Source organism: Strongylocentrotus purpuratus, unplaced genomic scaffold, assembly GCF_000002235.5.
Source record: "Strongylocentrotus purpuratus isolate Spur 01 unplaced genomic scaffold, Spur_5.0 spur5_scaffold_20, whole genome shotgun sequence".
Lineage (NCBI taxonomy): Eukaryota > Metazoa > Echinodermata > Echinoidea > Camarodonta > Strongylocentrotidae > Strongylocentrotus > Strongylocentrotus purpuratus.
The window spans coordinates 624,164-650,610 of NW_022145606.1; the positions used below are offsets into that span (position 1 = coordinate 624,164).

General features: G+C 40.7%; 1 protein-coding gene across 1 annotated transcript; it reads right to left on the reverse strand.

The window, feature by feature from the left end:
• Positions 1-24,001: 24,001 nt before the first annotated feature.
• On the reverse strand, positions 24,002-26,164 carry LOC115927351. The gene is made up of 2 exons (XM_030993133.1): positions 24,940-26,164; positions 24,002-24,753 (listed from the first exon to the last, which is right to left on the reverse strand). The coding sequence occupies exons 1-2, from the start codon at positions 26,162-26,164 to the stop codon at positions 24,002-24,004; spliced, it is 1,977 nt and encodes a 658-aa protein (XP_030848993.1).
• Positions 26,165-26,447: the final 283 nt, after the last annotated feature.

Genomic DNA, 26,447 nt, shown 5'->3' on the forward strand with positions numbered 1-26,447 from the left:
TGGTTCCCCCTTTAAACTTATTTTTGATCGCAATTGCAAGGATATCGAAACATAAAAACAGGCAACTGGAGATGCTGTGGTACGATTGGATAAGAGCTTGACTTCAAATCACAGGACTCAAGGTCCAAAACAATTAACTGTCACCACCTTAATATAATTGTTTTTTCTTGACAGCTTGGCCTTCTAGTATTTATATTAAAAAAACACATAACAAGTCATATTTACGGGTTATATTTCATGTATGAAAGTAAATACATTTTTGAACCTAGATCGATGTACATGATTCATATGAAAAATTTAATTGCATTTTCAAGTTTACAATTTGCATGAACCTGATCAATATGAATAGCAAGAACACTTATCCAAGTTTGTCGAGCATTGTTGAGTAATCGATCAATTTTACTTTGTGTCTCAAATGTTACAGGAATTTGTTGAGATACCCACAACATGTGACAAGAATGCAGCACCTGTATCTACACCAGCAGAAGCTGACAAGGTACATTATATTATGTCAACAAATATCTGATGGATGAAAGTATATAAATCTTTTGAACCCAGATCGGTGTACATGATACATACTGATAGGTCTGTATAATGAAAATGTTCCATTTAATTGCATTTACAATTTTACAATTAGCATGAACCTGATCAATATAAATAGAAATATAAAAAAGTCATCCAAGCCTTCAAAACTTTTCTCAACAGCTAACAAGGCAAATAGACGGCACTTCATATATACTGCTTTATAAGTGATTGTCAAATGGGGTCTTAATTCCCGAACAGCTGTAAATAAGTTACAAACATTTGTATTTTTAATAAAAATATGAATTCATCCTTATTTATCTTACCAATCATTTGTATAATGTATCTATCTTGTTTTCATTATGATGAAACTGTGATTTATATCGTATTTTAATTTGAAATTGTATAACTTCCTTTTTGTGCCGATTTAAATGATTTCAATCTCTGCATTGATTATTTGAAATGTCCTGTACAATTGATGAATTGCATTTAAAATATGTATTTTTCTCTTTCTGTACTCTTGCAGTGTTGTGGTCTGAAGGGGCTGCTTTTTTCCTTTAATATGAACAATGTGAAATCCATGGCCAGCAGGTGTTTCCGCCATGAAGACATTCCTTTCACAATGCTTCCCTCGTCCATGAAGGGTATACAACTGGGTACTTACTTAGCAATCAAAGGTAAAGACCAGTTTTGGAAACGCCCCCACTCAAAAAATTAAATGGAAGCTCCTATTACCAATCATGTGAAAGAAAATGTTTTGACTAATACGTTATCATACAAATTTTGCAGAGAAACTGCCTTTAAATTGATATATTTGGTAAATTATTATATCTATTTGGACCTGATAGATATAACGCACGGGTCGTGCACGTGTGCGTAGTCCCATATACATCTGTCTGTGTACAGTGCTTGTAACTTTACCAAGACTGGGCCAAATTTCTTATCATTTTGATGATTCCAGAACCTTGCAGTACACAACAATACTTATATGCTAGATGATCAACCTTTTCTGATCGATTCCACAACTTTTCTTTCACAATGAAATCACATGACCATAACTGGTCTTTATCTTTAATGAGTAAACCATTGATGTCTTAGAAGGATTTGTTGCTTAATAAAAACCCTTATCTATAACCATGTCATCACATGTCTGCCAATGTAAAGAATGATTCTTGAACAATCATATTAGGTAGCCTGTAGTGAATACAAATTCTATACAGTTTCATAATATTTCTCATGAAAATATTAGCGGTATGTAATATAGCTCTGAATATCACACACTGATGAAACTTTCTATATAACATGGCAATATTTGTGCCATGAAATATAGCTCGAACTTTCTATAACATATCAATATTAGTGGTATGTAACATAGCTCTGAATATCACACAATGATGAAACTTTCTTTAACATGGCAAATTCTGTTCAGTGATTGGTCAACATAGCATCATGTGACCAAACATAACCTTGCTATGATGTCACCGTGACGTCATCCATGGTGTAGTGCAAACTATACCATGGCACTATACCATGGATGACGTCATATATATGCGATCGATCAAGATCAATGTGCTATCGGTCGTGGTCGCGGTACTGTCGTCTGTGCTGCTCTCACTGCACTCGACACTTCTTCAGTGACAATTAACTCTTATCGTGCCAAGAACACTGTTCTGTGCATGCGCTGGCATGCCACGCTCACATAATTGGGTTTATGGTGGCTTGCCATGCACACATAAACGCTCATTCGCTCGCGTGCCACGGACACATTTTCGTGCATAAGTACACACGCTAATTGAACCTACCTTAAATTAACATGGCACACAGAGGATTAGTGGCCTGCACAATAGGGATTAGCACTGTGGCACTGGGTGAATTGAATAGGGGCAGCTTAAGAGTTAACATAATTAATATTATTATTATTATTATTATGAAGGTTGGTTTGAAAAATATAAAACAAATATATCATGCACCATTTCAAGCCACTGGTTAAAATGATGGATTCTTCGGCGACAGAAATGGCAATATTTTCTTCGGTGCTACGCACCACAGAAAATAGTGCTATTCCTGCCACCTCGATCCATAATTTCAACTAGAGCCTCTCAGTGCATGGTATATTTGTTTATTATCAGTGTGTGATGTTTAGCGATTGCATTCAGGGACAGGATTGACTAAATTACAAGTTTTTACACATTCCTTATATAATATATTCATTGAAATCAAATACAAGTGATTTATTCGACAATGTACACAAAGAATGTGATTATTCATGTGTGAATAATGTATTAATGTAATTGTGAGTGTAATTTTTACCAAAATGAAATGAATTGATATTATAAATTATTTGATAATTTTGTTTGTAATATGTTCTATGTACTCTTTACAGGTATAATGATATACAGTGTAAATCTGAAGTTTGATAGTTCTAAAGAAGACTTTTTAATAATTAAAAGTAATTTTTGTTAATCATGAAATTATTATATGTTTGAATAGCTTCGTTGTTTTATCAATTGATAATACAATTTTTGCTGCAGACAATAACTTGATTGATATAAGCATTGGAAAGTGTTTGGTATGTTACAAATAGTGTCATTAATAAAAATGAACCCTTTTCATGGCTTGTAATTATGTGTATTGTGAACAGATTGTTGTATACCAGTTTCCTGCTTGGCATTGTGTTGTTGTTTTGAACAGAGTGGTTTGTGAACGTATCAGAAAAAAAAGAAAAAAAGATAGGGGCTCTGATATTGATAGATACTTTGATTGTGTGAGTGTATGATTGTAGTTTGATAAAATTGTTGCTGATCTAAATAAAACAAACTTATGTATTTTGTTGGGAGGAGGGTTGGGACAAGAGGGTAAAGGACGGACGGACACACATGCTTCAAACTGAATCATTAATGATAATACAAAGATTATAAGTTTAACATGACTCTACGTGGGACCTATTTGGTGTTAAAAGCCATATTAAAAAGCCTTGGAATGAAACAATATTCAAGAGCAAAAAAAAAGTATTTGAAACTTCCGACCAATAAAAAAATTAAATTTAACGGTTCTACTTATTTAAATAAAAATGTATGCCTTTAAAAAGAACTGTTGCAACAATTTTGCAAAGAAACTAATGGCTTTCCATAATAGGTCCAACTTGGAGTCGAGTTCAACTTTTAATCTTTGTGAAACACCCCCCAAAAGGGGCACTATAATTGATAGGCCTATTCCACCCACTATGCTAAGCTCGGTTTATCTCGGTGAATTGCTATAGTTATTAAAAATAAACTTTGTTTTCTGAAAATTAAAGTAGTCGGCCAAAATACACTCTGATTTCATTAAAAATTACGAGATCTATGTGTTTTAATAATCGCCTACAACTTTATAGACCTGCTGCCCTAGCTCTTCGTAGCGACATAATGCCCCGAGTTGATTTAACACGCGCGTCTATGGGAGCTGCCCTTATGTGATACTGCGCAACACACTGGTATGTTCCCGGTAGAAGGGCGCGATGCGTGTACGGCCCTTATGCAAGGCAGCGCATCGCGCAGTTGCCTTCCCGGCAGAAGGGCTCAAGCATTAAAACGGATGTAACTTCAAAAGTATTTACAACTGAATTTCCAAACTTGGTGTCATTAAATTGATCCATATTTGCTATATAATAACAATCTTATTGTTCAAATGACGTAGCAACTCAGGTATGGTAGGCATTCAAACCTTTATAACATGATTATCTCGAAAACGTTTTTTCCGCGCGCGCACAAGCTAGCGCCCTTATGCAGGGCACGCGACGATTTATTATAGACAAAGGGACGCTTAAGAAGAGAGAAAGAGAGGGTGAGAGAGAGGAGAGGTAAGACAGAGATGACAGAATGATTGAGAGAGAGAGAGTTAATTTATTGTAAAGAAAGGGTGCTACATACAGGCGCGGATCCAGGGAGGGCCTAGCGGGCCTTGCCCCCCCCCCCCCCCGCAAAAAAAAAAAGAGAAGAAAGGAAAAGAAGGGAAAGGGAAAAAGGAGAAAAAGGGAAAGAAAGAAGAGGAAGAAGAAAAGAAAAGGGGTAAGAAGGAGATCGGGGGGCCGAAAGGGCCTTGCCTCCCAGGCTGTTAACCCCCCCCCCCCCCCTATCAAAAAAATAAAAAAAATAAGAGAGAAGGAAGGAAAGATAAAGAAAAAAAAGGAAAAGAGGAGATACTGGCGTACTGATAGAGGGGGGGGGGGGGGGGGGGCTTGGGGGAAATTAAATTCAAACGTGGTTCATTTCTAATTCCACAACGGTTGATAACAAATAATGCTGAATTGACATAATTTCCGAAATTTTTCCTCGCTTTTTAGTAAATTATACGTTTGTATGTGTTTGCTGGAAAATTACAAATTCCTAAATTTACACCCAAGCAACAAATATGATTCTTGAGATTCCTACATGTCAGGGCCCGAGGTACGGCGGGGATCGAGAGCCTCGAACCCCCCCCCCCCCCCCCCCCACTTTTCTTGAAAAAGTATATTAAAGAGAAATAAAATAGAATGAGAGCAAGAAAGTAAGAATAGTTAACTGCCAGTGTTAACAAAATAATGAGGCATCAAAATATGCTCATCTGACCGTGATTAAATGCCTAAAACCCCTAAGCTTCCGGGGGCTTTGCCCCCTGGATTCCATTTAGGGCCCTACGGCGGGTCCTTAGATGATCATCTGACGGTAATTTCTTATTCTCTTATCTGATAGTAATGTATTGCCTTAAACCCCTGAGCTTGCGGGGTCGGACAAGGTATCAAGATGTGTTTATCTGACCGCAGGCGCGTAGCCAGGGGGGGGGGGGGGGGGGGGCCCCCCCCCCAATCGGAAGAGGACGTACAGTGTAGGAATAAAAAGGAGCAGACAAAGAACATCTTTGAAATTCAGACAAGGATTAAGAGTATAGAGAACTCTACAACGAATCGTCTTCTTTCTCTAATAATTTAATAAATCGTTAAATTTTCCGAGCTTCGCGCAGAAGGGGGAGGAGGGGGGGGAGGGGGGAGGGGGGGGGGGGGACTGAATTTAGACAAGGATTAAGAGTCGAGAACTGTACAACAAATTGTCTTCTTTATCTAATAATTTAATGAATCGTAAAAGCTTCCGTGCTTCGCGTGGGAAGGGGGAGGGGGAACTGAATTCAGACGAGGATAAAGGGTCGAGAACGGTACAACGAATCGTCTTCTTTCTTTAATAGTTTAATGAAATGTCAAAGCTTCCGCGCTTCGCGCAGGAGGGGGGAGGGGGGGGGGGACTGAATTTAGACAAGGATTAAGAGTCGAGAATTGTACAACGAATTGTCTTCTTTATCTAATAATTAAATGAATCGTAAAAGCTTCCGCGCTTTGCGCGGGAGGGGGGAACCTGAATTCAGACGAGGATTAAGAGTAGAGCACTTTACAACGAATCGTCTTCTTTCTCTAATAATTTAATAAATCGGATGGGGAAAAACTAAATTCAGACGAGAATTATTTTCGAGAACGGTACAACGAATCGTCTTCTTTCTCTAATTATATAATGAAACATCAAAGCTTGGGAGGGGGAATTGCCCCCCCCCCCTGCACCGACCCCCCCCCCCCCCCCCCGCATTACGTCACTGTTGGTCACCATTACGTACCAATATTTGGCTCGCATAATTTCAAATTTTGGCCCCCCCCCTAAGAAATCCTGGATCCGCGCCTGGCTACATAAGAGAGAGTCCGTAAACTATGTCTCCTTGTTTGATACCTTACATAAAGAAGCCGTAACGTTACTCAAGAACATCCCACAGAGGGCGCAATTCATCATCGTTTCGTGGCTCGGTACCATTGTATAACCGTTGCTCTCCAATCCTCACATGATGGAGATTGAAATGATAGTGAAACCAGGCGCGGATCCAGGGGGGGGGGGGGGGGGGCGAGCGGGCCTTGCCCCCCCCCCCCCCCGCAAAAAAGAGGAAAAGAAGGGAAAGGGAAAAAGAGAGGAAGAAGTAAAGAAAAGAGGGAAGAAAAGCCTCCCCCCCCCCCCCCCCAATCAAAAAATAAAAGAGAAGGAAGGAAAGGGAAAGAAAAAAGAAAAAGAGGAGATAAAGGGAAGGAAAAAAGAGGAAGAAGAAAAGAAAAGAAGGGGGATATCAGTTGCGGGGGGGGGGGAGGCAAAAGGCCCTTGCCTCCTCCCCCCCCCCCCCCCCCGTCCTCGCTAAAAAAAAAGAGAAGGAAGGAAAAGGAAAATAGGAGAGATAAAAGGGAACAAAAAAGAGGAATAAGAAAAGAAAAGGGAGAAAAGAAGGGGAGATCAGTCAAAAATGTGTGGAGCGGAGTGGGGGCCAAAATGACCTTGCCCCCCCCCCCCCCCCTCCAGCAAACCTAACAGAGAGAGAAGGAAGGGGAGGGAAAGGGAAAGAGGAGAGAAAGGGAAAGAACAAAAAGAGAATAAAGAAAGGTAAGGGATATCAGTTGTAATTTCTCCTTAACAAGGTGTAAATCGGGGGGGGGGGGGACTGGCGTACTGATAGGGGAGGAGTGGGGGGGGGGGGGGGCTTCGGGGAAATAAAATTCAAACGTGGTTTAATTTTAATTTAATAACGGTGGTTTACAAATAATGCTGAAATGACATAATTTTCCGCGATTTTTCCCCACTTTTAAGTAAATACTTTTTTATGCGTTTGTTGGAAAATGACAAATTCCAAAATTTACAGCCAGGCAAGAAAATGCTTCTTGAGATGCTTACATGTCAGGGCCCGCGGAACGACGGGAATCGGGATCCTCGAAACTCCACCCCCCCCCATTCGCCCCCCCCCTTCCCCCCCCCCCCCCTCCTCCCCACTTTTTTTGAAAAAGTATATTAAAGAGACATTGAAAAAAGAGAGCAAGAAAGAAAAAATAGTTAACTGCCAGTGTCACATTATAATGAGGAATCAAAAGATGCTCATCTGATGATGATGATGATGATGATGATGAACAGCATTTGTATAGCGCCATTTATCTGCAAAAGCATTCAAAGGCGCCTGGCTCCCTCAATATGTCACATATTATTCGCAATGTTGCCGGAAAAGATAGGTTTTGAGTTCAGATTTAAAGGTATCAATGTTGTTACAATTTCGAAGTTGGACAGGTAGAGAGTTCCAAAGATGCGGAGCAGATGAAGAGAAGGCTCTATCCCCGTATGTTTTTAGACGGGTACTGGGCACTTGAAGAACGAGTCCCGCACAGCGTAGTCCTGGTCGTAGCTGACGTACACTGATGAGAGCAGATACATAGCCAGGGGACAAGTTATGTAGAGCCTTAAATGCAAGCAGCAAGATCTTATACTGCACACTGCAGTGCACTGGCAGCCAATGAAGCTCATGGAGTGTAGGCGAGATCTGACCATGATTAAATTAAATGCCTAAAACCATGAGGGCTCTGCCCCCTGGATTCCACCCCGGGCCCTAAGGCGGGCCCTTAGATGCTCATCTGACAGTAATTAGACGCCTTAAACCCCTGAGCTTCCCGGTCCTGCCTCCTGACCCCGACCAAGAGCCCTAAGGCGGGCCCCTTAATACTCATCTGACCGTAATTGAGTGCCTAAAACCCTTGAGCTTCCGGGGGCCCACGCCAATTAGTGACCTGCCAGTGTCACAATGAGGTATAAAAAAAATGCTCATCTGACCGTAATTAAATGCCTAAAACCCCTAAACTTCCGGGGCTCTGCATCCTGGACCCCGCCTAGGGCCCAAAGAAGGGCCCCTGAATGTTAATCTGACCGTAAATTATTGCCTTAACCCTAATAAGGCCGGGGGGGGGCATTATGGCCCCACCCTCCACGATTTTTCCGATAGCTCGAAAACGCAAATGCATGGCGCCCCGCCGCTCGCTGATTTTTTTTTGAAAATCGGACCTACGGTTACAAGGTCACGTGACCTTTTATCTTTGCATGTCAGCCCGAAAATCGCTCATGTTCGTGATTTGTGTACAAAACATATGGAAAAGTATTTTTTTCCTAAAAACAGATCAAACATGGGTTATTGGGTCTTGTTTAAAGTTTAGGTGGTTTTTTTTTGGTGTCTAAATAGTTGAATAGTAGTAAAAATTGAAATAAAACAACAAAAACAATGGAATACATATGTTAAACAAACATTGAAATACATAAGAAATTATCAAAACAAGGGATAACAGAAGGAATAAGCTGGCTCTTTCAAATTTGTTTGTCGTATTATTATTCAGAATGGTCTAATTAAGTAGTGAAAAAGAATGCTTAAATATGAATAAAATATGATTTATGGGTACAAATGTGATTTTTTTATGACTTTATTTGCATAAATTACCATAAATATGCAAATAAGTGATTTTTTTAAAAAAATGAAATTATCATATTATTCTGTACACTTCACTTGACATGCGTGCACATTTTCGTGGCGATCGGCCGCTTTGCGGCCGAGATCTAAAGGGGGGGGGGGGGGGGGGTGGCCGTACTAAGACCTCAAATAGCCGGGCCTTTTTAGGGTAAAACCCCTGAGCTTCTGGGGGCAGACAAGGTATCAACATATTTTCATCAGACCGCAGGCGTGTAGCCAGGGGGAGGGGGGAGGGGTGGTTTTGTCCCCCCAAAAACGCCGGCCAAAAAAGAGAGGAGTGAAAAGGAAAAGGACAGAGAAAAAAAAGGGAGTAGACAAAGAACATTTTTGAAATTCAGACAAAGATTAAGACTCGAGAACGGTACGAATCGTCTGCTTTCTCCAATAAGTCAATACAACGTCAAAGCTTCGCTCATGAGGGGAGGGGGGGGGGGGGGGGGGGCTGGAACTGAATTCAGACAAGGATTAAGAGTCGATATTGGTACAGTGAATCGTCTCCTTTCTCTAATGCTACGTTTACACTATGTTCCCGGCGGCCACGGCAACCACGTTTCAGGCCACCGTGGACGAAACGGGATTGACGTGACACAACGCGGGGGACCGTATGGGCAAACGTGTCAGGCCGTGATTGCCGTGGATACCGTGTCAGATTTTTAAACTGTCAAAAAATTTGCCACGGCAGTCACGGTGCGGATGAGAAACCTAGTAGGCCGTGATAAACCGGGATGAACGTAACAAAACGTGACAGTCCGTAATAGGCCGTAACAAAACTTGGGGGTGGTCCGTAGTGGGACGGTTTAAGCGCCCGGCACGCTACGGCGCGTTGCGTTCTACTACGGTCTGACACAACGCGAGGTCTCAGAATACCATGATTGCTATTGCTTGGGAGACCTTCTTTTTATACCGCCGGCACAAACGTGCTCCAAAGGTGCCCTGCGTCCACGTTTCATCCGTACAAAGCCTTGACAGAACGTGAAAAACGTGTCAGACCTTGATCAGAACGTGGGAAACGTGAGGGACCCCATCAGAACGTGACGGGCCGGGAGGGAACGTTCTGGCATCCGTGGTAGAACGCGGGCCGAACCGTAATGCGCCTTGGAGCCTCCGGGACTCAGCATCCCCTTCCCCCTACGGCCCGTCACGGATACCGTGGTAGACCGTGAGAAAACTTGGCAAGACTTAACAAAACTTGAATCCAGAGATAAAATTGGTCTAAATCCCACGGCGCACTACGTTTCGGGCAAACGTGGCTGCCGTGGCCGCCGGGAACATAGTGTAAACTAGCATAATGATTTAATGAAACGTAAAAGCTTCCGCGCTTCGCGCAAGAGGGGGAAACTGAATTTAGACGAAGATTAAGAGTCGATAACGACACAACGAATCGTCTCCTTTCTTTAATGATTTAATGAAACGTAAAAACTTCCGCGCTTTGCGCGGGAGGAGGGGAAACATAATTCTGACGAGAATTATATTTGGGAACGGTACAACGAATCTTCTTCTTTCTCTAATAATTTATTGAAATGTCAAGGCTTCCGTGCTACGCGGAAGAGGGAGGGGGAAACTCACCCCTCCCTGCACCCCCCCCCCCAATTACATCACTGCTGGTCACCATACTGTACCGATATTTGGCTCTCATGATTTTAATTTTTGCCCCCCCCCTAAGAAATCCTGGATCCGCGCCTGAGTGAAACATTCGTGATGACGACACCTCTAACAACATTTGAAACCTTTGTGACTCGTCAATGACATCCGAGTGCAACTCACTGTCATTCGATGGTGGGGACAATCTTGGAAGTGGCACCATGGTACTTGATGACGATACCGATGCAGTCAACCCAGAAACAATCGTAAAATTAACATTCATGAATTGAACACCGAGAACCTGACTGACAGACTAATTGAAGCATTACTCACTAGTTGAGGAGTTGGAGTGATTTACTCACAACATTAGGTTAAATAACTCAATAATTTAGAATACTCATTTGCCATGTCACTATAATGTCAAATTAACAAAACCCATTCCTGTGCTTTATTAATCTCAATTTAATGAATTAATGCATTCACTTAAGTGTGTCACTAAAGTGTCAAGGTTTATTTGCCTATTTGAGTAGGATTACCCAAATATTTCTTTGTGTGTAGGAAAACCAAGTGCACGTGTGTAGATTACCATTTTCTTTCTCCAGAGTTTTACAGAGCAGGAAAATGGACTTTTAAAACAAAGATAATTACTAGCGATGATGTTTGAACATTTGTTTAAATTATGCTTATCACATTTTATTTTTTTTTCGCAAGTATTTTAGAGACTTTGAGCTTGTAATTCTCTTCAGAATCCATACCAAACAGTGGCAAAGAAGTCTATTATTATAAATGCCGATATTTGTAAATATTCTTTAGTATCGCTAAACACTATCAAAATCCTATTCTTTTGTTTACAGCAAAGTGCTAGGTCAGCGTGAGTTATGGTCATGGCGACTGTTTACAGGGCCTGGCTATTTACATTTTTAAAAGAGCAACCTTAATCCATTCTGTCATTCTGTAGGTGAGTATTTTGGACAATTAAAGCGTTATCAACACTTTAAAATCTTTGCTGATATAGTTGGCTTGATCCCCCGTAAAACTCTCAAATATGCCTTCTATCCAGGCAAAACAAATTTAAATGATTACCGTCAGCATTGGCAGGACATTGCCAATCTTGTGTGGTATTGAGTGGGTACACCAACAATTTGTGAAGTGATGCAAATGAAACAAATTGCGCTACTACAAGGTGTCAATGGAATAAAAAAAAATGAACTGATTTCTTTTCGTAACCTCTTTTCGATGAATTTAAAAATGTAAAAGGTTTCCACGATGCATGACGGATTCCAATTATGATCCGACATAACTACAAAACATCATACAGAGAAAATTCTTTTGAAAAAAAAAATCGAAATTTAGTGAATTGCCAAAATGTATGACGCTTTTTCTTTTGACCATTTATAAGCAAACATGCTTGCGATCGAGACTAATTTATCAACATATTTCAAGTTTGAAAAAAATTATAGCGAACAACACCTCTGCCCCTCCCCACTCTTGACAAAATAACCTGTTATATGTTATCTCCTATCCACCAATGTTCTTTTAAAGCTGTAACCGTACCCACGCCCATACACACACATCATACACACCCGCAAACACATTCTCCCAAAACACCCACACCAATACACGCCCACGACTATATTTATCATAAATTTAATTTTTGAAAGATATTTTTTGTTTGTTATGGATTGAACATATAAATCTCACTTTATTATTATATTGTTTGTTGTTAAGGCCATCAGAAAATCAAATTCTTAACTCACACACAAACACACACACACACACACACACAAAGTAACGGGGATATAATGGGATAAAGTGCTATTATTTGTCATCATTTAATATATTTTACACAGAATGGGGTCTTTTGAGAGCTATATACTGTATAAAGAAAGTGTACAAAAGCTTAGTTTATGCATTTGTTTGGACTTTTGCAGTATTTATCCAAGTTCATACAAACTAAGATTTCAATTAAGTTCGATGAGGTGACCACCTTCACCCTCATCCCAGTTCACTCGGTATTTGTAATGCCGACATGTTCAATATTGCACGCATAACGTGTACGTGCACCATTGCCATTGCCTTTATGATAACATTTTTTATTGACATAGATATCTTATCTCCAAGATACGAATGTTTAGCCTTTGAAACTATTGAGCGTCTTTATTACCTTCTAAACAAAAATTCGTGGACAAGATCTAGATCTTTTTATTGATAATAATAAAACTAAACCAGGTTACTGTGTGCAAGTACCTTGGGGTATACATTGATAACTCGTTAGATCGGGATAAACATGTGAAACATTTGAGTAAAAGTACTGTGAAGAATTTGTTTTTGTTAAAAAGAAGAAGACATTGCATCTCACAAAAAACGGCATTACTTTATATAAGTCAATTGCTCAAAGTAGATTAGATTATTGTCATTTTGTTTGGAATAATATAAAGAAACAGAATATTCAAAAACTACACATTTTACAGAATAGATTATCTCTTAAGTAAATTTAATTTTTAAATACACTTCCTATAGCTTGAGAAACGCTCCTCGTATATTCACTTTACCAAGAATTAAAACGTGCTTTAAAAAGAAAAGGTTTAGTTATTTTGGTACAAAACTACGGAATTAATTGCCAGTAGAAACTAAATATAAACCAACTTAATATACTTTCGAAAGCAGTTCATAATATTGTTAATACCATGTTTGACTTTTAATAGCAAACAAAAACAACTAATTTGTTTTTCTTCTAATTTTTTTTTGCTAATAATATTTTGTTCTGTTCGTATTCTTTTTCTAAATTAGGGCTTGTTTGGATTTCTCGCCTTCTAACCTATTAGTATGGAGTATGCCACCGTGCTAAAAATAAAATAAATAAACAAACAAACAATACCTTCATCACATAAACAAAACATTACAATCAAGTTTAATATAGATAGATTAATATCTTGGCACTATTTCCATGCCGACTTTCGATAAAGGGACGATATTGTCGATACAGCCAAAATCAATTCTCTCTGGTATGCACAAATAATATCAATTTGTAATAAAAGTGAATTTCATTTTTATTACGTGGTATGTCCATATCCATACAGCATAGACTACCATACTTTAAAATATAAGTTTATAGGGTATGCACGTTTCAATACACTACTGTACATAACATGAAAGGGAATGTCGCCATCGATTATCAAGTATTTTAAAAGACGCCACAATGTTGAATAGCGTGTAACCTCTAAAGAATACTCATCGTATTTTCATGAATCATATTTACATTTGGAGTTATATCTGATACACTATCTGTAAGGTACTAATTACTCGTCTTTGACACTGATCTCGTCTTCATTAAAAATAGCCATTATGATCCCCTTCATAAGCACTACTGGGTAGTGAGTACTATTTTTGTTTGGGGAGCCATCGACAATTTGAAAAATCGCCCCCCCCCCCCCCTTGAGCGCCAGGGGAAGACGCCCATCTCCAAACAAAGGTAAAATTAACTTGTTTTTTGCCCCTTTTTTCTAGGGGGGGGGGGGGTGCGGGCCACTGGCATAAACCACTATTTCATGAGAAAAAAAATGGTGATTTATGTAACTTTAAGCACCGTACGAGTACTATGGAGCGTGAGCATTGAGGAATTGGCACAAGGGTGATACGGAATGGTATTCATAAACATTTTTTTTCTTCAAATTAGGGTATTATGAACAAGACAATAAATACCTTCACATTTTAAAGTACATTTATGAAATAATGTGATGTACTTTTACACATTTTAAAGCCGCTCTAAAGTGTTTGGAGTCCACATTTAGCTAAAAATGTGATGGCAAATGTCACCTAAATGGCATCATAATGTGAAAGAGGATGTCATTTAAAACACTTGTGTAAAGATTGTTAAGCTTATAGTCAGGTCAAGATATGGTTTGACCCCCAAAAAATTGCAACAAAAGGTTTTTCAACGGTTTTTTAGTAGTATTCGACCTCAGGAATAACATACTAAAAGTCGACCAAAATCGAATGTTCAGAAAGCTGTTATTTTCAAGATGGCGTCCAAGATGGCCGCCGATACCTAGAAATGGCCATAAATCACTTATTATCCATCCTAGAGACATAATTTTAGTGTCTATCCCATGGTTTGGGGGTCAGAGAATCCATTGAGATAAGTAAGAATGGTTTGTAATGGTCTAGGAAACCCCCAAATCCGAGATGGCGTCCAAAATGGCCGCCATAACATAAAAATGGCCATAAGTCACTTATTATCCATCCGAGAGACATAATTGGGGTGTCTATGCTATGGTTTTCGGGGTCATAGAATCCATTAGGATAAGTCAGAACGTTAAGCAGTGGTTCAGTGAACCACGAAATCCAATATGGCGTCCAAAGGGCCACAAAACCATTAATATTTCTCAATAGAGGGCGCACTTTATAAACAGGAAATGAACTTATAATGTTTCTCTCACCCTTATGGTGTCATCGAACCCAATCCCCCCCCCCCCAGCAAGAGGGTCAATTCAATTTTTGACAGGTCATTGTCAACACTGAGAGAGTGACCGAGGGAGGGGGGAGTGACAAAGACAAAGTAACAACTTATACTAATATCTAGACACACATTTATAATACCTACCATACAATTTAAAATGTTTAAAACCTCGTGTTGTTCATGTCATCGTATACTATAGCGCATACACATGCAGATCTTCATGTTCCTTCATTTTGATGAGGAATGTACTTTAGTAAGGAAAAATCATTTTCTGCTTCACTATCAAGTGACTCGTTATATAGATTGCGGCATTCATCAAGTTGGCAAGGTCTACACACACACTGTTACATGGTAGTCCGTAACATATGCGGGTACAGCAAGGTGTGCCACAAGCATTACAGGAGTTGCAATGAATCAACTTATCAAGAATATTACTCGGTACAGCCTCCGTATTCAACATTATTGTCCTCTAATTTCCAGTCCCAGTATGTGACGTCTATGTCTTATAGTTCACTCTCCATCCACGCCATGACTTGGTAGTATGTTCTGAAGGAGTGGAATTTGGCGGAGGCTGGCGTAGGAGGGAGTCGCACTGGCAATTTTCTTGACAAGCAAGTTGTACCGTAATGATGCAAATGAGTCATTTCAGCTACACCAGCAACCAAACATGAAAGACATTGCTTTGACCAAGTTCCTCAATTAGTTCCTGTGGCTGACTTAATTGAAAGAAGGAATGTACTAGCACTGGATTCTTATGTGGGGCTGTATTTCACAAGCTTCTGGAAGACTGCTCTCTTTCCGATTCCGAATATCCTGGAAGTCGAATCGCAACCAGTGTAGGAATGTCGAAAATGTAGTTGTGAGCATAGATCTTTACCCAGGTCCACTTTCAACGAACTGATTAATGTTATACACCTTCGGAGTCTTGCATTGTTCCATTTTAAGAGTGGAAGTATAGTTCTCTGCTATCTTCATCCGCGTAATGCAAGCGTAACACCAATAGGTAATGCCTTCTTAAATCAGAGTAGTAGACTGACGACGAAAATAATTCACTGCAGCTTTAGCAATATACATCTGCATCTGCAGGGAAAAAAGCTATCAGAGGCAACGAGAGCAACAGCTGACAGAGAAGGATGGCGTAAACTTGTGATGGCCACAGCAGCGCAGCTAGCGCCACCTGACTGAAGAATAAGACATCTGCATCCCCGGATACATTGCTGACGGTGCAATTACCCTTCCTCAGTTCCTCACTAATGAGATTCATGAGTCCCTGCTTATTGCAGTCTTTTGATAAAAACTCATCCTTCTTGCCTGAGAATACTGTGTCTACATTGAATCTGACAACTGGATGGGCATTCTGCCCACCTCGCTGGTGTGTATTATCATTAATTGACGGCCCTCCACCAAAGCCGTCAAAAACTACATTTGCAGAACCATATAGTGGGGGGGGGGGGGGGATTGTGAAATCAGGATATGATCGTGCTATTCTGCCAAAGCTGTCTCCTGTCTTCCATGGTATCCGATGCACCAATAAACCACCATCAAGGACATACTGGTCTGTTTTCTTTCACGGCTTCACCCGACACTTTACATGATCGGTTGTAACATGAGCTAGCTGAGGCTTCTTAGCCTTCCGAATGACATTCCTAGCCTCGAAAAGTGCAGGTATGAACGGACCGAGCTCAAAGCTCATCACCTCTGCTACATCGAGTTCCCCCTTTTTTTAACTACCAGGAACTGTTGAAACAGCAAAGCAAAGCAGCAATTATGGTTTACAGGTACAATTTGCACTTTCAAAATCTCTCCCAGAGTCGTAGCTTTGGCTTTCCTTTTGAACGAGATTATTAAAACAGCATATTGGAAGGCTGCTGAGCTGAATAGCCCACTGAAAGCGATTGACTTGCAATTAGGTTGCTTCCAGACCTTCATGATTTTGCTGGAATCAATCGGTACTCTAACGAAAGGAACTGGACTTCGCATAATTCTTGGAACAGATAGCAGGGAGCTATACTTCCACTCTTACAATCGACAGCCAAGGCTCCGAAGGTGTAGAACTATTAGCAGTTGAAATTCGACCTGGGTACGGGATCTGTGCTCACAACTACTTTTTCTGGATGCCTACACCGATTGCGATTCAACTTCCCGGATATTCTTAAAGGAAAGAAAGCAGTCTTCCAGAAGCTTGTGAAATGCAACCTCACTTTGGAATCCTGTGCAAGTACTTTCCTTCTACCAAGTCAGCCAAAGTAACTACTTAGCGGAACTTGGTATCGAAGCAATGTCTGTCATGTTTGGTGGCCGCTGTAATGACTCAGTGGCATCATTACGATACAACTTGTTCGTCAAGAAAATTGCCAGTGCAACTCCCTCCTACGTCAGCCTCCACCAAATGCACTCCCTCAAAACATACTGCCAAGCCCGGATTGGGGGGGGGGGGGGATTAGATTATAAACCCCTACCTATTTATAGGGGTAATTTTTCTCGAAGATAAGCCCACTTTTCACAATTTTCAGAATGCAAACACCCGAAAATCCACACGGATCCATGTTTAGGGTCATTTTTTAATAAAAATGGGACCCATGTTTAGGGATTCATTAGAGCGGCACACGCATGTATGTCTTAATATGTGAGTACCCCCCCCCCCCCCTTTCTCGGGCTACCAAGTCATGGCATGGATGAAGAGTGAGAGGACATGGACGTCACAGACTGGGGCTGGAAATTAGAGGACAATCATCTGGTTCCACTAATATCAAATACGGAGGCTGCACCTATAGTAATCTTCCTAAGTTGATTCATTGCGACTTCTGTATTGCTTGTAGCACACCTCGCTATACCTGCATATGTTACGGACTACCATGTAACAGTGTGTTTGTGGACCTTGCCAACTTGATGTATGCCACAACAATCCATATAACGAGTCACATGATAGTGAAGCAGAAGATGATTTTTTCCTTACTAAAGTACATTCCTCATCAAAATGAAGGAACATGCAGCTAGATCTGCATGTGTATTCGCTATAAGATGACATGAACAACACGAGGTTTTAAACATTTTTAATTGTATGGTAGGTATTATGAATGTGTGCCTAGATATTATTATTATGTTGTAACTTTGTCTTTGTCACCCCCCCCCCCCCCCCTCGGCCATGGCCACTCCCTCGGTGTTGACAATGACCTGTCAATAGTTGAATTGACCCATTTTCTGGGGGGTCGGTGACACCATAAGGGTGAGAGAGAAACAAGTTCAACTCCTCTTTATTAAGGGCGCCCTCTATTGAGAAATCTTAGTGGTTTTATGGCCCTTTGGACGCCATATTGGATTTTGTGGTTTCCTGAACCACTGTATAACGTTCTAACTTATCCTATTGGATTCTATGACCCCGGAAACCATAGCATAGACACCCTAATTATGTCTTTCGGATAGATAATAAGTCACTTATGGCCATTTTTATGTTATGGCGGCCATTTTGGACGCCATCTTGGATTTGGGGGTTTCCTAGACCATCACAAACCATTCTTACTTGTCTCAATGGATTCTCTGGCCCTCAAAACCATGGGATAGACACCAAATTTATGTCTCTAGGATGGATAATAAGTGATTTATGGCCATTTCTAGGTATCGGCGGCCATCTTGGACGCCATCTTTAAAATAACGGCTTTCTGAACATTCGATTTTGGTCGACTTTTAGTATGTTATTCCTGAGGTCGAATACTACTAAAAACCGTTGAAAAACCTTTTGTTGCAATTTGTTGAGGTTGGGGTGTTTTTTACCGTATATTGACCTGACTATTATCTGTACTAGTTTATAGGAGGGATTAGACCCCTGCAATGTGACTGGACAGGGGGTTATCTCATCAACTCAGCTCTCAATTAACATAAGGAAAAGAGGGTCATTGGGGACCAATGGTCACCGATTAAGCACTGTTTCTATATAGAGGGAGCAAGTAGCTACAAGCAGGACAGTGTGGCTTTAAAAACAAATTGTATCTATATCTTTCTTTTGAAAAATCACATTTTTTTTAGGGGGGACATTTTTGCAGACGTGTTTTTAAGTGACTTCCTCTTTCATACTATGATACAATTTAAGTGAAATGTTGCCATTCAATTGTTGGGACTTCCCTCACTTTAGATTGGCTTTAAGTTTCAAATCAACCAATCAGCAAGTTTATGAAATATTAATTTCATGTAGCTTTAGTGCAAAACGTCATACAAATGACATGTTTATATCACCATCTCGAAATAACAATCAATTAAATCTGATTTAGCTTATTAAGTTTGACTCTGCTCGAAAGACTTGGGTCTATATAGATTCCTGATTTTTAATAGGCCTGTACGGAGATTGAAAGGGTTAATTTACATAATTATTGTTGAATACATGTATAGCGAAAGACAAGCCTTTGTTATTTAGGAGCATAGGGCCAATCCCAGTTACAGTACTTTTTCATATGTATACTTTGCTGCTTTTGTATATCTTCGTGATGATTAAAATGTGCCCGCTAACCCAGACGTTGTGTGATCAAACACATTAAATTGTGTTATAAATCATTATAAATGACAAACATCTGTCATGTTTAGTGCTATTTGATGAAAACCTTTTTTCAAATACAAAGGCAAACATAACGGCAGCTTAATTAAAAAAACAACCTAAATCATCATACAAAGCTTAGCAAAGCAAAACACTTATGACTAATCCGGCGATGGAACAACCTTTCACCGAGGTTTCTAGTTTGTTCACCTGTCGTTTGAAATTGGATCAGTATTTGCTTTGCATATGAATCGAATATCTATAACATATTTCGATCTGAAGTAGAGCTAGGTCCAAACCTAAATGTTAAGTTCAAGGCAGGTTTGTTCAATGAATCATAGAACAAGAAAAAACATTATAGAATATACAAATGAAATAATATAATTTCAATCATATTGCCCTCATGAGAAAATACATAATTGTATTATCAACAACTTTGCCGAAATCGCTTACCTGTCATATATTTATTTAATTTCTTGTTGTTCTTCTTGTTTTGTTTTCTGTTCTTGATCTTGCTACCAAGCATTGGCATACACCCCCCCCCCCCCCCCCCCCCCCGCGCCAGCACTCCCTCTTACTTGTTTGATCAGTGTTGAACAAACTTTATCTAGTAATTGTATCCAACATATAGATAACATGTGAATTTTTAGGACAGATTTACAGATAGATAAAGAGAGAGAGAGGGGGGAAGGGAGAACAGAGAGAATGGGAATTAATTAAAGAGATGTAATTATTAGGAGAGAGAGAGGAAAAACAGGGATGAAGGGAGAGAGAGGGGGAAAGAGAGAGGGGAGGGGTGTAATAACGTGAGAAGAGATGAATGTAGACTAATCTCTTGTCCACATTAATGCGGTGTTTTATCTTGAGCTTCTTAATGTGTCGTCTTTGTTGATACAGATGAAAAAAAATAATTAGCGACCCCTTTCATCCATAATTCATGGCCTCAACAATACACAATATGATAATTACTGAATTACATTAAAATGTTACAGGTTATTGCTATGTAAACGTGTATATTGGCATATGGAGGGTGTATTTTGATACTCGAACGAAATGCATCAACATTGACTAATTATCCACATCTATACCCCCGCACAAACACACAATGAAAACCTAGGTAGAAATTGTAACGAAATAAAAATTCTTCATTGATATAAACACAATGCCAAAACATGTTTGAAGCATATTTGCTAGATCTGCTGAAGGAAGAACATGCCTTGAACTTCTGCACAATGGTATAGGCCAGCTGACATAATCATGGTGCGCTTGTCATGCTCGTAAGGCTCGCCCTACACTCTGATCATGCTCATACGAAACTCGCCGTAAGTCCCCGTACTCGATCTAAACTCGCGTAAATGTTGTGAGCAATTCGACATGACTTGCAGCACGATCGTCGTGCTCGTACTCCACTTTTGGAAACTCGAATAGCACTCGCGTATACTTGAAGGTGGCGAGTTGATACGTGTTATGTAGAATGCAGTGCGAGCTTGTTACGAGCAATGCGAGTATATTGCGATTGTAAGCGATTTCATCTCGAGTCACAAGGAGTCAGTAAATTGTTTGAACATGTTCAAAAATGTTGAACTGCTCGCGACTTCGAGGAGAGTCGTGGAATGTTGTAGAGAGTTACGTCGAGCCATAACGAGTTGTTGCGAGTTTACAAGAAGAGCTTTTCGCGAGTTATTGCGAGTGCCTCCTTGAGGCAGCTTACCACAACTCGCCATATTAAACTCGCTAATACAACTGGGCTCATACCCCTTCACATATACAGATTTTTCTTACGAGTCCTTACGGATCGCACAAATACACGGATCTTTCACGGATCCTTACGATTTGGCCATTTTTACGACCGGTTAAAGAGTTATTACGAATTGTTTGCGTTTTTACGGATTGTTACGAGTTATTACGATGTGTTACGAGTTGTCACGGATAACTACGAGCAACTAACGTTTTAGTAACGACCTGTTTACGTGTTGTTAAGAATAGTTACGTGTAACTTACGAGTATTTGCGAGTCCTTACGATTTTTAGCCAAAAATTAACAACTGAAAATGAAGTGTTAAAATTTGCAGCTTTTATACCTTTCCCCAAGTCGTTAACAGTTCGTAAGCATATGCAAAGTATACCTATACCTCTTCGTAAAGTACTCGTAACTTCACGTAAAATGTTTGTAAAAACCCGTATCAATCCGTAAAGCCATCCATAAAATGACCCGCATAAAATCGTAAACAACACGTAAGCACACGTAACCATCCGTAAACTGCTCGCAATAATCCGTAAATAATCCGTAAACAAATCGTAATCTAACCGCAACGAAGCGTTACAAAAATCTGTAACGAGTCATTTACGGATTCTTGCGAGCATTTTACGGTTACGTGTTGTTGCGAGCGATTTGCGGATGGTTACGGATTGTTACGAGCTATTTACGGACATATCAATCCGTGGACAATCGTAAGGAGATTTTTGACATGTCAACAAATTTGCCTCTCCTTTCACGGATCCTGAAGAGTGTCTACGAGTTTTTGCGAGTTGTGACGAGTTATTTACGGATACCAGCGAGTTATTTACGGGTGCTTGCGATTGACTACGAGTTGGCGATCCGTAAGGACTCGTAAGAAAAATCCGTGTATATGAAGGGGGTATAAGTGGGAGCCCTGCTGTCACAGAACTACCTGTTACGTAATACCGATTGCCAAATTCAACTGCCACGACCACATACAAATTACCTCAAAAAGAGCCCTCTCTATTCAGCCTCAAAACTTTTTCAATAACCTACCGGCAAACATCCGATTAGAAAATAGCCTGGCAGCATTCACGAGTCTTACATCCCTTTCTTAAACAATACACCCCCTCCATCGTTTCTGTTATCCAAGTAATTTGTTTGTTGTTGTTCACGGCCTTGCTGAAAAGCAGCTTTTAGCTGAAAGCAGGTTTTTTAACCGTGGTTAAATAAATAAAATATAGAAACAAAAACTAAAACAAAATTATGAATAGCGGTCCCGATGAGTAATGACCCCCGATATAAACTCTGAATAGCACCCCTTCCTCTTGATAATAAAACAGCGACCCTCATTTCGTATTATAAATAGTGAAATTCTTCCCGTTTTATGAATTGCGACCCTCTTTTCGTATTATGAATAGAGACCATCATTTAGTACCATGAATAGTGGTCCTGATGAGTAGTGGCCCCCGATATTAATTATGAATAGCCCCCCTTCTCAATGATTATGAAAAACGACCCGGATTTCGTATTATGAATAACGGTCCCAACGAATGATAACCCTCACTTTAAATTATGAATAGCGACCCTCATCTCACATTATGTAAAGCGGTCCTTATCTCTTCATAAATAGTGACCCCATTTTCTTGTTATGAATAGCGGCCCTTCAGGTAAGGGAAGTTTCACGTTATGAAAAGCGGTCCTTATGAATAGCGAGCAGACTTCGTAAAAATATCAGAAAAGCATACTCAATAAATAAAAACAGCTTAGTCAGAACATAAACCATGGATAGCAGACTATTCGCAATTCGCTCATGGGCTTTTGGCTATTGCTCGACTGCGATTCGTACTTTAATAAATTCATATTCATGTAAACCTATTGTAACGAAAACGGGTCTCTTACTCCCTGGGTAGCGTCACTTCTTCAGTCAGAACCCGCTCTTTCTCTGTACTCGACGTTCTCACAAAAATATATTGTGCAACAGACACTCTCAGATCAGCTTACAATCACTTAACTAAATTAAGTTACCAACACAGGAAATAATATGCACTTACAGATCAAGTAGTGTTTCCAAGAACTTTAATAATCTGAACTTCCAAACAAATTAAGGCACAACTTCCTTCTTCCGCAGCTCAACACAAAACTGCCCACAAGATTAACCCCACGTACGCGCATCGCAGTGCGCGACGTAACCATAGCGACATCTACAATAACAATAAACAATTACAATAACTAACGCCCTCTAAAGGCTAGGTAATGTAAATAACGATTTCGTTACACTACCCCGCCCCAAGTCTGGGCAGTCCTCTGACCAAAAACACAAAATCGTCTTAATACATGCTTTTGGCAAGAATGAGGCAAAATTACATAGATAAAACTTTTATACATTTATTTCAATTAATCATTCTGTCCTGCGAACAACATCTATAAATACATTTTTGCAATTAAAGGCCGAAAAATCCGCTGGAATACTTTCACGTATAGCAATAATTACATATAATTGTACAAGAACAAGAGTGGGAAAAGATCAAGTCCTTTCCAAATTTAAACTATTTCAACCTGTACTATCAGTATGTACGCAGTACCACTATCCTCGAATAAGCCTGCAGTTAAACATGAGGTAAGAGTTATGTAAAAGTAATATATACACACGCATTATCATCTTTGGTGGAATAGATCATAGAAATTCATTCTGGCGTAAATATTCATACTAAAAACAACAACAACATCAATAGTTACATGTAAGGAAAATTTAATCACTATAAGAGGAATATAAATGAGTTCCGCCATGAACTTCAATTGCAGCATAAAATACATACAAGAAAACAGGTTTCCAAGTAATTGCAATATTAATGATAGCTGAATTGATATACATGTATGAGTTAAACTTCTGGTAAGATTGCTCCAGCCTTCAAGTTAATACTGTAATTGGTCCTGATCTCTTCCTCCACTACCAGAATCCCGTCACAAAAAGATCGTCTTGTGGTGACTTCAGTAATGCTGTTAACCCGGCCGACCAGGGCCCTTTCCAGCTCCTGTACGGACATTGGGGAACCTAGCGACTGATCCGATGCGAGGTGATGCAACTTTGTAGGCGCCGGCGAACTTTCCTTCTCACACCCATGCAGGAAAACCACGCTGTACTCTCGTACCTTTTCCTCCTGAAAGAGCTTCTTGCCCCCCGAGAACTGTGTTGAGGAAGACCTCTCTTCTACCTGCAGAGGGGTGCCCGGAAGAGTGCGTCGCAGATCCAACCCCTGCATTGGCCTTCCCATCTGGATCTTCCGAAACGTTGGGGTTGGGCAGTCCTCCACCTCAGCTTCTGATTCTGACGATACCGACGAGGTCTCACTTTCCCTCTCCTTTAACAGCATGCTGAGATCTTTACCGGTCGGCCTCGATGCATTCCCGTTCTCTGAAGAGAGTGTTTCCTTCGAAGCATGAATACTCAGCTCACCTGCTGCTACAGGGGTTACCACAGGCGCGTCTTGCCGCTTGTCTTCTGTTGTCTTCCCCTCGTGTCGACTCTGTACGTGCCTCGTCAGGTTGTCCTTCCTAAAAAAAAGACTTGTCGCACCCTCTGCATTTGTGTTCCTCCCTTCTTCGATGTCTCTCTTGAATGTGTCTCTCCAAACTTCTCTTGTGGGAGAAGTAATGACCGCAAGAATAGCACTTCACGTTCCCCCTGGAATGTCGCATACTGGCTTACTGTAAGAGAATCGACACAGAGGACATCAGGTTAACACAAAATCGAGATCATCTGGATTATCATTCATCACATATAATATAGTTGCAATGGGTTAACTATCTAATTAATAACTGTAGCGGATAGGCTCGTTTCTTTTCCTTGACGGATTTCTTCTAGGGGGTGGGACCGGAACTTTTCGTGGTGCCGGAACAGGGGGTGTGACAGGCTGGGAATCTTCCCTGTTCAAGTCCTCGATGTCCATATGCTGTGGCAGTTGGCTAGGAGACTCCTGCTCATTTCCTTGAGCGTCCCTGCTTTCACTTGCTTCTAACCAGGATTGAAGAGGTTCCCCCTTGTACGGCTTCAACCTGTCAACATGGACCACCTTCATCTTTCCATTTCTCTTCGCCTGTATTCGGCAAGTAACATCTGACAACTGCCGAATTAACAAGTAAGGGCCCTCCCACCTCCTCTGGAGCTTCGGGGACAAGCCTTTGGTCTTTGCCTCGTTGTAGAGCCACACAAAGTCGCCCACTGCCAAAGGACTACCCCCTGCCTTGGAGTCATAATCCTTTTTCTGCCGCCTAGCACTTTCAGTGCAGTTCTTACGGGCCCTTTCGTGAGCTTCCCGCATGCGTTGCCTCAAGGTGTATGCGTAGTCTGTCTCAATATCATGCTCCTCGGGGTCCTCTAGAGCCTCTGTGGTCAGGTCTATTGGCAAATGCACTTCCCGCCCTAACATCAGCATATTAGGTGTCTCCCTTGTGGAGTCTTGGGGAGCACTACGGTAGGCAAACACTGCGATCGCCAACTTCTCGTCCCAATCTCGTTGTCGCTTATGGGGTTCAATCATCATTGAGATCATGTTGAGCAGAGTGCCATTAAACCGTTCAATGAGTCCATCGGACTTTGGGTTGTATGGGGTGGTGCGTGTCTTGTGAATGCCAAGGATGCCGCACATTTCCTTAAAGACGCGAGACTCGAAATTCCGGCCCTGATCCGAATGCAATACTTCAGGAACACCAAACCTACAAACAAACTCGTTTACAAACTTGTCTACAACCGTTACAGCGGTTTGATCTGGTATTGGGTAGGCCTCCATCCACTTGCTAAAATAGTCCCCTACAAGCAGAATGTACTTGTTCCCTCTCTCCGTCTCGGGTAGCGGTCCAACTACGTCCATGGCGACACGCTCCATCGGCATTCCTACCGTATCTTGTTGCAAGGGGGCCCTCCGTTTCTTAGCTGGTGACTTCTTGGAGGCACAGACGTTGCATTGTCGAACTACGGACCGTATGTCTGCATCCATTCCGTACCAGTAGAATCTCATGCGAACTTTGGCTATGGTTTTGTTCATCCCTAGATGTCCGCTGGACTTCCCACCATGCAACTCTAGTAAGACTTTTCGACACTAGACTTTGATGCCATTGAAGACCATTCAGGCCTGTCTTTTGATTGTTGTTTGCCGTTCAAGATCCACTTGATTGATGAATCTTCAGTTTGTTCTTGGTTCAGGTGTGCATTGGTGATACTTGGTGCTAGGGTAACCGCATTTACCTCTGCACGGCCATTTCCAGGTCCTGCTTGGACTTCGAAGCCTGCAGACTCCTCAACATCCCGTTTACACTGGGGACAAGGCC

Coding starts and splice junctions, on each gene's coding strand:
- LOC115927351 (XM_030993133.1), bottom strand. CDS start 26,164: ATGAACAAAACCATAGCCAAAGTTCGCATGAGATTCTACTGGTACGGA. Junction 24,754..24,939: donor AAACGAGCCTATCCGCTACA/GTTATTAATTAG, acceptor CCACAAGAGAAG/TTTGGAGAGACACATTCAAG.